Source organism: Mustelus asterias, chromosome 18 (assembly GCF_964213995.1).
Source record: "Mustelus asterias chromosome 18, sMusAst1.hap1.1, whole genome shotgun sequence".
NCBI lineage: Eukaryota > Metazoa > Chordata > Chondrichthyes > Carcharhiniformes > Triakidae > Mustelus > Mustelus asterias.
Genome location: NC_135818.1, coordinates 51,721,973 through 51,735,502, shown reverse-complemented (window position 1 = coordinate 51,735,502; position 13,530 = coordinate 51,721,973). Strand labels below are relative to the sequence as shown.

General features: G+C 43.7%; 1 protein-coding gene across 5 annotated transcripts in view; it reads right to left on the bottom strand.

The window, feature by feature from the left end:
- The window catches only part of txndc16 (thioredoxin domain containing 16), a 120,772-nt gene that overhangs the window by 56,923 nt on the left and 50,319 nt on the right, over positions 1–13,530 (bottom strand). For all 5 annotated transcript variants that reach the window (XM_078233930.1, XM_078233928.1, XM_078233931.1 and 2 more), the window contains one exon: positions 6,918–6,977. In XM_078233930.1, coding sequence (XP_078090056.1) covers positions 6,918–6,977 — 60 coding nt within the window. The remainder of the gene's footprint in view (positions 1–6,917; positions 6,978–13,530) is intronic.

The following is a 13,530-nucleotide window of genomic DNA, read 5'->3' as shown; positions in this document are numbered from 1 at the left end:
AGCATTTGTGGTAAGGATAACATTGAGGCTGTCATTATAAATTGGTAAATTGGACAGAAATTTAGTGTGTCCACAAATGCATAATTAAACATGGAAATCAGAAGGCAATTGCTTGGGTTGTTTCTCTGCATGCACTGATTTTTCACCAAGAGATGCATGAAGTGTGTGAATTTGCAGCATTTACTCACAAGACCCACCAAACACAAAGTTAGGGCTGGAGCTTTCAAGTGTGAATGAACTTTAAACAGTATGATGGGTCTTAATGACTAATAGATAATCTTTCAGGTCATGGAAGGAAGAGGGTGGGGAGTTAGTGGGGGTAGGGCTGTCCAGTGCAGGGCTTGACCTGGGTCTTTAAAATAGTTACACTGAAATTAAAAGTACTTATATTTCTTTCCAAGTAACTGAGAGTATTAAACTGGCAGAAATATCTGAAGTTAGCATTTAATTCACTTCGTCGGATGGATCCCAGCGCAGCACAATTGTCCGGGGAAAGTTAGTCCTTCTGGACAATTGCTGGATAGACCCTTACCTGGGAACTTCCAAGAGGAATTACCCAGCACATCTATGGGTTATATTAAGCATTTTCTACTCCACTGGATTAAAAAGCAACTGGTTGTTAGGATGTCTGTTCGGCTTGTCAACTCAAGAACATTCTTTAGCTAATATTGTTCAATCACAAACGTTTGATCAAACATTGTCATTAGTGCTGGTAAATCATCATTCTCTTCCAGAAATCTTTTAATTTTCCCATTTAGTTCAGTGTTAGAAGCCTGTGTTGAACTGTTGGGGGAAATAAGGATAGCCTGGTACTAAACGATTAATAAAATCGGGGTAGACTAATTTAGAAATGAATATAGTACAAAAAAAGAATGACGTACCTGAAATTACAAAGGTACAGTTGCATAAAAACACATATAACCACTGTTAGAGATTTTAAATATGTATTTTTGAAAGTATTCTGTACTTTCAAGACTACCTCAAGGCATAATGGGATGAAAGCTAAGTAAGATGAATCACATTCTTCAAGAACAATACAGCAACAGGGCACAGTTTTTTATTAGTATAGGTATAAGTTCCCAGACACTAAATGAATGAGACAATTCAATTTCTACTGATAAGGAATGCTTAGCAGACAGTGAGAACGGGAATTCTTGAACTCTACAACCTACATAATTGAGAGATAGCGGGAAAGATACCTTTAAACTCTATTACCTACGTAATTGAAGCTGCTAAGAGACAAGTGGGTGGGAGCTTTTGGATTCTACGGAGCAATGAATTCTCATGCTGCCAGAGAGTAGGATGTAATTGGCCAAGGTAAATAATTCATATTAACATCCTATTAAGTTGGACAGAGTAAGTGGGCAGATGATTTATGAAGAAGGATAATTATAGAATATCTTGATAGTTTAGTAGAGTAATTCAAGCTGTCTCGGAATGCTCTCCCTCTATGGTGGAAAACAAGCCTGGGCAATAAAGTACGTCTTCATACCAGAATTACTGTCTCCGTGAGTTCTTTGTATTTGCTGAGCTATATTAATAAAGAGAAATCTCCTGCATGAAGCCAGCAAAATACATAGGTCTCTGGAAAAACTCCTACAGAAATCTTCAGTTAATTACCTCATGATATTCTGAAAACTACACTCCCTTATTTTGCTGTAAAACAGGGCACCCGTGATCAAAAATTGTTTTATAACCTGCACCATGCAAATGATTTCTCATGTCACCCACTATGTATCATTGGACTAGATATTTAACTCCTGGGTAGGAATGGGACTTAGCAAACACATCCAGGTGCAATAACAGAGACCCAGGTGATTTTTAAGAGTCTGGACTCATTTACAATTTATAGGAAGGACTCCTACTAAACTTAACAGAAATAAGGAGGAAACTGGTAGGTAGGAGGCTGTCATCAGAGGGCCTGAGATAACATTTCCAGTATATTGCAAGTGGTCAGGAGGAGCACTATGGGAGTTTAACATATTCATGGGAAACCTTGAGAAACCTCAGAGACCGAAGGTTTCCTTGAGACCCAGAGGCGCATGCCTGTTTCTTCAAATCTACAATGCAGAATTTAGTCTGTATTCATAAAAACACAAGAAATATGAGCAGGCGTAGACCACAAAGCCCACTGAGCCCACTCCGTCATTCAATATGATACTTAGAAACATAGAAACATAGAAAAACTACAGCACAAACAGGCCCTTCGGCCCACAAGTTGTGTCGAACACATCCCTACCTTCTAGACCTACCTATAACCCTCCATCCTATTAAGTCCCATGTACTCATCTAGGAATCTCTTAAAAGACCCTATTGAGTTCGCCTCCACCACCACTGACGGCAGCCGATTCCACTCGCCCACCACCCTCTGTGTGAAAAACTTCTCCCTAACATCTCCCCTGTACCTACCCCCCAGCACCTTAAACCTGTGTCCTCTCGTAGCAGACATTTCCACCCTGGGAAAAAGCCTCTGAGAGTCCACCCGATGTATGCCTCTCAACATCTTATACACCTCTATTAGGTCTCCTCTCATCCTTCGTCTCTCCAAGGAGAAAAGACCGAGCTCCCTCAGCCTACCCTCATAAGGCATGCCACTCAATCCAGGCAACATCCTTGTAAATCTCCTCTGCACCCTTTCAATCTTTTCCACATCCTTCCTACAGTGAGGTGACTAGAACTGAGCACAGTACTCCAAGTGGGGTCTGACGAGGGTCTTATATAGCTGCATCATTATCCCCGGACTCCTAAACTCAATCCCTCGATTGATAAAGGCCAGCACACCATACGTCTTCTTAACCACCTCCTCCACCTGCGGGGCCAATTTTAGAGTCCTATGGACCCAGACCCCAAGGTCCTTCTGATCCTCTACAGTACTAAGAGTCTTTCCCTTTGTATTGTACTCCTTCATCCCATTTGACCTACCAAAATGGACCATGATGCATTTATCTGGGTTGAAGTCCATCTGCCACTTGTCCGCCCAGTCTTGCATCCTATCTATGTCCCTCTGTAACTTCTGACATCCCTCCAGACTATCCACAGCCCCACCAACCTTCGTGTCGTCGGCAAACTTACCAACCCATCCCTCCGTTTCCTCATCCAGGTCATTTATGAAAATGACAAACAGCAAGGGTCCCAGAACAGATCCCTGGTGCACACCACTGGTGACCGACCTCCATTTTGAAAAAGACCCATCTATACCCACTCTCTGCCTCCTTTGGGAAAGCCAGTTTTGGATCCACCGGGCAGCAGCCCCTTGGATCCCATGCCCTCTCACTTTTTCTAGAAGCCTTGCATAGGGGACCTTATCGAACGCCTTGCTAAAATCCATATAAACCACGTCTACCACCTTCCCTTCGTCAATGTGTTTAGTCACATTTTCGAAGAACTCCACCAGGCTCGGAAGGCACGATCTGCCCTTGACAAAGCCGTGCTAAGTATTCTTGAGCATACTAAACCTCTCCAAATGCTCATATATCCTGTCCCTCAGGATCTTCTCCATCAGTTTACCAACCACTGAGGTTAGACTCACCGGTCGGTAATTACCTGGGCTATCCCTATTCCCCTTCTTGAAAATAGGAACCACATCCGCAATCCTCCAATATCTCTCCCGTCTCCATCGACGATGCAAAGATCATCGCCAGAGGCTCTGCAATCTCTTCCCTCGCCTCCCACAGTAACCTGGGGTACATCCCATCTGGACCCGGCGATTTATCTATCTTGATGCCATTCAGAGATTCCAGCACAACCTCTTTCTTAAAATCCACATACTCAATCCTTTCAGTCCACCGCACGCCCGCAGTACATCCAATCCACCCAGGTTCTTCTCCTCTGTGAAAACCGAGGCAAAATACTCATTGAGCACCTCTGCCATTTCTACTGGTTCCATACAGACTTTCCCGCCTTCACCTTTTATAGGCCCTATTCCGTCACGTCTCATCCTTTTACTCTTCACATATTTATAGAATGCCTTAGGGTTCTCCTTAATCCTATCTGCCAGGGCCTTCTCGTGACCCCTTCTGGCTCTCCTAATTTCCTTCTTTAGTCCCTTCCTACAAGCCGTATACTCTTCTAAATCCCTATCTTTGCCAAATTCTCTGAGCCTTTTGTACGCTTTCCTTTTCTTCTCGACTAGGTCCCGCACAGCTTTCGTGCACCACGGTTCCTTTAACCGACCAACACCTCCCTGTCTGCTCGGAACGTTGTCCTGTAGAACTCTAGACAGACATTCCTTGAAAAACTGCCACCTCTCTTCAGTACATTTCCCTGAGAATACCTCCTTCCAATTTACTCCTCTAATTTGCTGTCTACTGTCTTCATGTTTCCCCTTACTCCATATAAACACTTTCCTAGCTTGCTGATCTTGAGTTTTTAACTCCATTTTCCTGTCCACTGCCCATATTCCCCGACAGACCAAAACTCTGTCTACCCCAGCCTTAATTGTATTCAACGATGGGGTGTCTAAAACCCTCAAGATAAAAATTCCCAAGATTTACAACCCTTTGAGAGAAGCAATTTCTCCTCTTCTCATTCCTAAATGATCGGCCCTTATCCTGAAGCTGTGGCCTTGTGTTTTAGATTTCCCAAACAGCAGAAACAATCTCTCAACATCCAACCCATCAGCTCCTTCAGAATGTTGTAGTTTTCAATGAGATTGCCTCTCATTCTTCTAACCACCAGAGAATATAGCTCAATTTACTTGGCCTCTTGACACAGGACAACTCCCTCACCTCAGTGACCAATTTAGTGAACTTTGCTGTCCCGTCTCCAAAGTACATCTTTTCTTAGATGTGGGGGTCAAAACTGCACAAAGTACTCCAGAAGTGGTCTCAGCAAAACCCTGGTACAATAGCAGCAAGACCTCTTTATTCTTGTAGTCTAATCCCCTTGTAATAAAGGCCAATATATGATTTGCCTTCCTAATTGCTTGTTGCACTTGCTAACTAATTTTCTGCATTCCTTGTACAAACAAACCCAAGTCTCTTTGAACATCACCACTTTTAGAAAAAAGCTTTAAAAAAAAAACTGATTTTTATTCTTACAACCAAAGTAAATAACTACACGCATCCCTACATTATGTTCCATCTTGCCCGGATTTTGCAGTGGAACTCATGACAAAACCGTCAGTGTTTACTGCCTTTGTTCCCCCGAAATTGTCAGCAAATTCTGGAGTCTGCAGATGGGCAGAAGAATGTAGAGATCCAAAAAAGTGATTCTATGCTTCTTCAGGCGGTGATGCACTGTTGAAGCACCCTACTACAATCAAATGAGAAATGTGTGACTTGCCAAGAATTTCAACTACTGTGCAGCTGGGTCTTGCTGTAAAAATTCCTGAAAAAGTTACACCTTGCTAATAAATGCCCTCACTGTCCATGAAAAGCTAATTTTATATTTGTGGGCTATCAAACTATGATCATTACGATTAAAAAAAAACATGTTTAGTTTAAAAGTTTATCTTGAATCATAATCATTTATTTCACAATTTGAAAATTTAAATTACAAGTGAAGGCTATGAAATGCTTTTAACTTCCTGATTTGCTGTGCGTGAATACTTCAATGTAAACCCTGCTTACCTGCTGGCTGACATCACGGCTGCTTCATGCAAGAGATCCCCTAGATTTGGCACCGGATTTAAATGGAGAAAGTGGGAGACTACATCACAGAGATTGCTGGATCTTTCAGAACGGCTTTCTTCAAGATCAGCGGCAAGCATCGTTGCTTTACCGCCAACTGCAAAATCCAGTCTATCATGATTGAAGGTTTTCCTATCCTCAGCTGTATATGATAGTTATGTCTATTCTCTTAGAAACTGTTTACTCTGTCCTGTTAAAATATTTCTTCTTTAGTTTAATTCCACTTAGAAAATGAAGTTTACCATTTTGGCTTTATTTTAGCACATGCCCTTTCTTTTCATCTGAAGGGGACACACAGTTTTTTTCTGCATGAGAATGGTTCTAAAAATGTTAAATTATCCATTGGTGGATCAACAATCCTCACTTGGTATCCACCAAAACAACCTCCCAAACCTTCCAATTTAACCGTACTTAGTTCATCTATCCTCTGTAGATTAAGCACCCTATAATCAGATACCAGCACTGCATTTTCAGCATTTGGCTAATCAAGCTGAATTTTATATTATGGCTGCTGTTACAATTCTGCATTTGAGGTCATGACAAATAATTATATGCAGTATACAAATTCCCCATGTATCTTCTCAAACATGTTGCAGAAGTAAGCGATCATTTATAACATTGACAAATATTTCAACCCTCTGCTCTATAAACACCATTGTCTGTTTAGTCAGGGGAGGGTGAGGGACTCAAAATAGAAGTGATAATTCAGTGGTTTTATATGGGTACCATGGAAACGATGGGGGATTTGTACTCAACACTGAGATACATTAGACTTCAGCCATTCCGCTACTTAAATGACTATTAGGAGCATAATTGCTTATGATTAGCGCAAACAGAGCTGACTGCCTTTCTGTTTGATGAAAACCTTGCCTCAGCCTGACAGTACAAGAGCTTACTCTAAGGTAAATCAGAGATTCAAATGTTCAACCTATTTGAAGGGAATAAAATTAAAAGGTTATAGGAAAAGAGTGGGGGAATAGGGCTAGTTGAACTGCTGGCAGAGAACTAGCAAATATTCAATGGGCTGAATAACCTCCTTCTGTGCAATAATCATTCAATAATTCTATATGGTTCTATGCCTCTACAACACAACAAAGGAACGGGAAAGAGGGGGATTAGCTATCATGAAAATGTTTTAAAAAGAGAGCAGATGTTTGTAATCGCAACACTGTCATTTCGAAAATTAGCACCAGTAACTCAAACTATGTAGATTTTGAACAAGATATTCACAATAGCCCATCTACCAGCAACAATTTAATTGGAATAAAATTAATCATAGTACATTACCTGCAAGTCTGGTCGATACTTCCGCGTACGACTGCAAAAATGCCTTGGACACAGCATCCCCTATAATATCAACAATATAAATATTAACACTGCAAAAGTTCAGTGCACTAGACCAGGAGGCTCACCCCAAGTGTTGCTCCAGGTACCTGGACTTCAATACAAAGATTTAACTTAGGAGTAGGCGTTGCCTGTCTATTATCAATAAATTCCATCCTTATTCTTTTTGTAAACTTTTCTATTAAATTATCTTATATGCTATCAATCAAGTGTGCTGCTCGAGATACCCACATTCTCCTATGATACAATGGTCACAAGCAACATTAATTTAGTAATAAAACATTAAATTTAGTTCTTAGTTTGAGATGGGTTGACGTTATATTCTTCATACTTAAAAGTTAATTCAGAGATTTCATGCACCTGAGGTTTAACACGCTTGCACAAACAACTCAATTATTAAAAGGCCCAATGCTATGTAGTATTTGGGTTATCTAAATCCCCACCATGTGCGTTTAATTTTCGAGTACCAGTTAATCATCTGAAGCTTATTTTATGCCAATAAAAGTTGATACAAGCCAAATTCAAATGTCTTGCCCGCAAATGCTGGGGTCATCTGGATTCAGCAAGCAAGCTCTATTAAACTGATCAGAGAGTGGAGTTCCAGAAGACCAGTGACAGTTGTGACCATTATATCATAGGAGCCATGGGTATCTCGAGCAGCATATAAGATAATTTAATGGAAAAGTTTACAAATTCAAATGCGTTGCCCACAAATGCTGGAGTCATCTGGAATTAGCAAGCATTAGCTATGAGGAGAGATTGGGTAAACTGGGGTTGTTCTCCTTGGAAAGACGGAGAATGAGGGGAGATCTAATAGAGGTGTACAAGATTATGAAGGGGATGGATAGGGTGAACAGTGGGAAGCTTTTTCCCAGGTCGGAGGTGACGATCACGAGGGGTCACGGGCTCAAGGTGAGAGGGGCGAAGTATAACTCAGATATCAGAGGGATGTTTTTTACACAGAGGGTGGTGGGGGCCTGGAATGCGCTGCCAAGTAGGGTGGTGGAGGCAGGCACGCTGACATCGTTTAAGACTTACCTGGATAGTCACATGAGCAGCCTGGGAATGGAGGGATACAAACGATTGGTCTAGTTGGACCAAGGAGCGGCACAGGCTTGGAGGGCCGAAGGGCCTGTTTCCTGTGCTGTACTGTTCTTTGTTCTTTGTTCAAGCTCTATTAATCTGATCAGAGAGTGGAGTTCCAGAAGACCAGTGAGCATTTGCTCCCAGCTGACTGACAGATACAAAAGATTCAGTGATAACAAGTGCAACATTGACTCAAGGCATATGGAAAGTAGGACAGGTATATGACTTGCTCTGATAGTGATGCAAACTCTGGTTGAATCCGAGGGGTTTGATCATGCAATTTACAATCTTTACTCCTGTGGTTTTGTGGCAGCAGCTATTCAGATGTGGGTTGTGTAGGAGGGGTAAAGGTATTGGACTGTACTTCCGATGTAACACAAATTTGGTCGTTTGCAATTATGCAGAGCCTCAAGATGCTGGGTGGAAGTTGGCTCATCAGGTATTGACAAAGCAGCAGGTCATCTCAATTGAACAACTGAAAGGGAACTCCAGCATGTAGTACTTAGAATAACAGGACTTTGGAACGGATAAGCATGTGAAGGTCAAGGGCTTAGTGTGTGAGAGAGGCTTTTTACACATGCAAATACTTTGCCTCCCTGCACATGCATGAATCTGGGACATGAATCTCTTTGAAGATGGGGGAATGCACAGGCTTAATGAATAAGAATCGTAGTAAAACCACATCAGACCTGATTAAAGTGAAAGTGTCATATATTTACAAAAGTGTTTGAACATTGAACAATTATAGTGCACCCATGCAACTGCACAAGAAATCAGAATTTCTTAATTCTGCAAAACCTGCCTTGCATCTAGGTGCTGCTGATGTTCACAGCAGGAGTGGAGACAGCCTGTTGACCACTATATCTTGTTGGCCCTGATGACTTTGGTGGTCGTTATAGAATTGTAGAATCCCTAAAGTGCAGAAGGAGGCCATTCAGCTCAAGTCTGCACCGACTCTCCAAAAGAGCCTCCCACCCAGGCCCCCCCTCCGCTCTGCCCTATCCCCATAATCCCACGCATTTACCATGACTAATCTATCTAACCTGTACATCTTTGGACTGTGGGAGGAAACCAGAGCACCCTTTGGAAAACCCATGCAGACATGGGGAGAACGTGCAAACTCCATACAGTCACCCGAGTCCTCCTGGCCTAGCGGGGCCCAGCTTACTTTTAGTCTCCGACTTTGATGCAGCTGCACCCTCCGATTCAGGGGCCAAGGCTAATTGGGTCACAGAGGGGATGCTGAAAGGTCACATTGTCTGAGAGTTCAGAGAAGAGGACCTAGAGGTGTCTGCCTGCCACTCCTCTTTCCTTTAGGTGACTGAGGGTCCTGGATAGAGTTCAAGGGCCTGTTACCCTCTTGCGTAGCTACTAAGAAATCCCACCCGTGGATACAGCGATGGAGTGAAGGTCTGTGCACATCACTGACAGAAACTGGTCGTTCTGCTGGACAAGGGTCACCATGGCATTTGCTACCTTCCCCATGGAGATCTCAATGCACCTACGTGATGGTACTACTTCATCAGACAGCAGGCGGACAGACTCCTACACCTCAAGTGCTACTCCGTTGAGGGCCTTCGACACCTCTGCCTGATGTTCCCCCACTTCCTGCTGCACGTCAAGCATCTTGGATATGACTGCATCCACTGGCTTTTCATCTGACCTGAACTTCAGGGGCCTCTTCCTTAGCAGTCCTCCAAGTTCCAGTGAGCTTGGCTGCCTGTCCCTACCTCCTCCTGCTGCAGAAATATGTCAGTGAGATGACCACCTGAAAGCGAAACCCTGCCTGAGCTAGCTCTTGAACTCACTGAGGCACCTCTCTGGGCTGGTGGAGAGTGCTGTGATAGCTCTACAGGTCTTGTTCATCCTTATCTTCCTCACACCTTTGTGAACTGTTGGATATGGTGGACTTTGTCTCAGAGGTCTGGCTAACCCGCTGGCTACTGTATGTCATGTGAAAGCTCCACTGCACCTAGACCACTACAGTTCTCTGGCAGCACCCTCCAGAAATGTGAGATAATGTACATAGAAGGAATAGGCACAAGGAGGCATAACATCTGCTGTGCTTGCTGGTGTCCTCTATGCCAGAGCAACGCACGTGCAACACACACACAACACACGCCACACACACACGTCCTTGATATCAGTTCTCCATGTGGTAGGGTCAGTGACCCACAGTAGCCTCTGTACCTGCAGACTAGATTAACTTCAGCATGACTATGAGGTCTCAGCTCTTCACATTGAAAAGCTCTTTATGCATGGGCATCACCGATGGCAGCCTGTCCACTGAGGGCCATCACCCAGTTCCAACTCTGAGATAAGTTGGAGGAGTAGAGAGATCACCTGATAGCAGGGGTAAGGCCATTCATCCTTTTCCTGCACTGCAGGACTGTCCTCTGGTGTGTGCTGTTCACACTCACCACACTGGTGATTGCCTCCTAAGCAGGGCTGGTGAATTGGGTGGGCCTCCTCCTTCCACCCCTGGAGCACAGCACAATCCTCCTCTCCTGAGGCACACGACAACGCTTCCAGGGATGTGTCACTAAATCTGGGTGCCAGTGCAGCTGGCTGTATCTGGGCCATTTCCTTGACCATTGTTCAGATTTGGTACAACAGCATATAGCACTTGAACTTGACAGCAAGGCACATGACATCCTGCCTGCCCTGCCACATAAAATATCAGGAAACCCCCAGCTACACAATTAATGGGCCCAGCATCATGCAATTCAGCACGATTTCCAGCTGGGCTCCGTAAAGGGAAATACTCTCGCTTCCCATCCCCACCTTGGGACTTAGGCCAGGGCGGTAAATCCTAACCTCTGTTCTACACCTGTGAAGACTGATACGAAATCACCTGCAGAACCGTTAAATGGAAGAAAGTACAAGACAACTCTACTATGCAAGATACTCCAAATGATCAGGAAGCAGAAAACAACAACTCTCAAGCACGGTGAGAGGTGGTCAACTCTCCAACAAGCATGCTATATATCCCAATCTAAGCTGCTGAAAGAACAAACTGTACATGTACAGAATCCAACCAATCTGGAACCCCGCAAAATTTGTTGGTGAAGCTGAAATTCCAAGATCAACCACCATTAAGACCGAAACCGGTAAGCAGAGGGGAAGGAACAAAGTCAACATTCGACCAATACCTGAAAGGTTCATCAGCAACATCACCAACAAATGGAGCAACATCAACAATGTCATTAGCAATATCAACCACAACTCTGCAACACCAGAGGCAACACACAACATTGCATCTCGTGTGACAACTCATGGCTGAGTGAAGAAAGTCAAATCTAGAAAATGGAAACACAACATCCTATTATCTAAGGAATATGATGAACAATGTTCTGTGACAAGAAAGCTATAACAGACTCTAAAGGTGTTCAGTTTAATTATGAAAGTTGATTGTCAATCTTTAGCTTAGATAATACATTTATAAAGTTAATAATAGTAAGTTATATTGATAAAGAGGCATTTTTTCCAAGAAAGATGGATAGGCGGCACGGTGGCACAGTGGCTAGCACTGCTGCTTCACAGCGTCAGGGACCCGGGTTCGATTTCCGGCTTGGGTCAGTGTGTGTGTGGAGTTTGCACGTTCTCCCCGTGTCTGCTTGGGTTTCCTCTGGGTGCTCCGGTTTCCTCCCACAGTCCAAAGATATGCGGGTTAGTTAGATTGGCCATGCTAAATTGCCCCTTAATGTCGGGGGACTAGCTAGGGTAAATGCATGGGATTGTGGGGGTAGGGCCTGGTGGGATTGTGGTCGGTGCACACCAGATAGACCGAATGGCCTCCTGCTGCACTGTAGGATTCTATGGTTATGTTATTCTACTATTTGCAAATAAATAGGAACTAATTGTTATGTGGATGTACATTCAGACTGCTATATTTACTCCTGTGCTGCACTCAGGTGCTGAACAACAATGTATCAGTCCATCAGCAAGAAATGCACTTTTGAGTTTAAAAGTGTGATTATTTTAAACTTCTGGGAACCATGAACAGGAACACTCCCTATATCCATGGACCCTGCTCTGGACTTAGGTTTTGTATGAAGGTTATAACTCAAAACTAGGATTGATCTGTACTTGGACATCCCTTGTCCAAAGTGGCCGGTGAAGTCTGACCTGAACCAAACTGATATTTCACACAAAGGACAGTGGGTGTGATGTTTGGGGCACTTTTAATAGGGTACATTATCCAAAATGTAGCTCAGCAACAGTATTCCTAAACTAGCTGGGGCTGGCTTCAATAAAAGAGAATTATCAGGGAATAATAAAAAATACAACACAAGTGGATGCCCCCAACTCCTTCCTCCAGTGTCTGTAGTGGTTGCACCTACAACTCCATTCCCCCCAAGTTACTTTTATCTTCATCCTTTTCAAACATATATCTCTTTCCCTCTTAAATGATGTTCAGTCTCTGCCACAGTAGGCACTTGCGGTGAAGCATCCTTAGTACAAAATTATTTCTTTTTCATTCTCCATTGGTTCTTCCAGTGACAATCCTCAGTCTTGCCACCTTCTTCCCTATTCACTCACCATTGGAAACATTTGGCTATAACATCCGACAAGTGGTGGAAAGTCACATCCCGTTGGAATTACAAGAGTTTAAAACGCACTGACAAGCACTGGAATCTGGTGTTCAAACCTCCGCCGGTTGGAGATGCTTGGAGTCTATAGTGAAAGAGCCTTTGACGGCCCCAGCGTGGAGCAACTCCAGCGAACTCAGGGAGGCAATGCCCCCTTTTTTTGCTGCACTCGCTGCCAGAAAGCAAGTAGGTTTAAAGGCTATTCACATGTCATTCACAGGCCAGGGAGAAAAGGTAAATTAAACGAATTTGGCTGGCCAGGTGGATTGTATCAGTGGTGGGAGAAGGGATAAGGGAGTCACATAGGGAGAGGGGGAGTCAGACATCAGGGTGTGCGTGTCAGGTTGGGTCAGAGGAGTCAGTTCAGGGGGTGGTCAGGTCAGTGGCTAATCTGGTTAGGTAGGTGTCAGGGTGATGATTGGGGTGTACTGTGGGGACTGAGGTGCATAGTGTTGGGGGGGGGGGGGGGGCAGGGATGATGACTTGTGCAGTGCTGGGAATAGTTTCACTGAAGTTAGAAGTACTTTTATTTCTTCTGTTTCAGATAACTATTAACATATCGCTGGCAGAACAATCCATATGGTTAACGATTTAAACAACTTCGTTGGATGGTTCCAAGCACAGCTCAATTGTCCAGAAGTTAGCACATCTGGACAATTGCTGGGTAAACCCTTACCTGGGAACCTGAGAGAGGGATTCCCCTGCACATCTTTGGGGTACCCTCAAATCTGCAACTGGGGAGCCAGGAAGTTACAGGCCTATCTTTTACTGTTTGCCTTCAGGTTTCTTCTTGCTGCTGCTCTTTCAGCTGTGCTGAAAATACTGGTCCTGCATTCACCTCGTTCTCTATTCTGCCTTTCTCTCCTGGCTTCCATTTT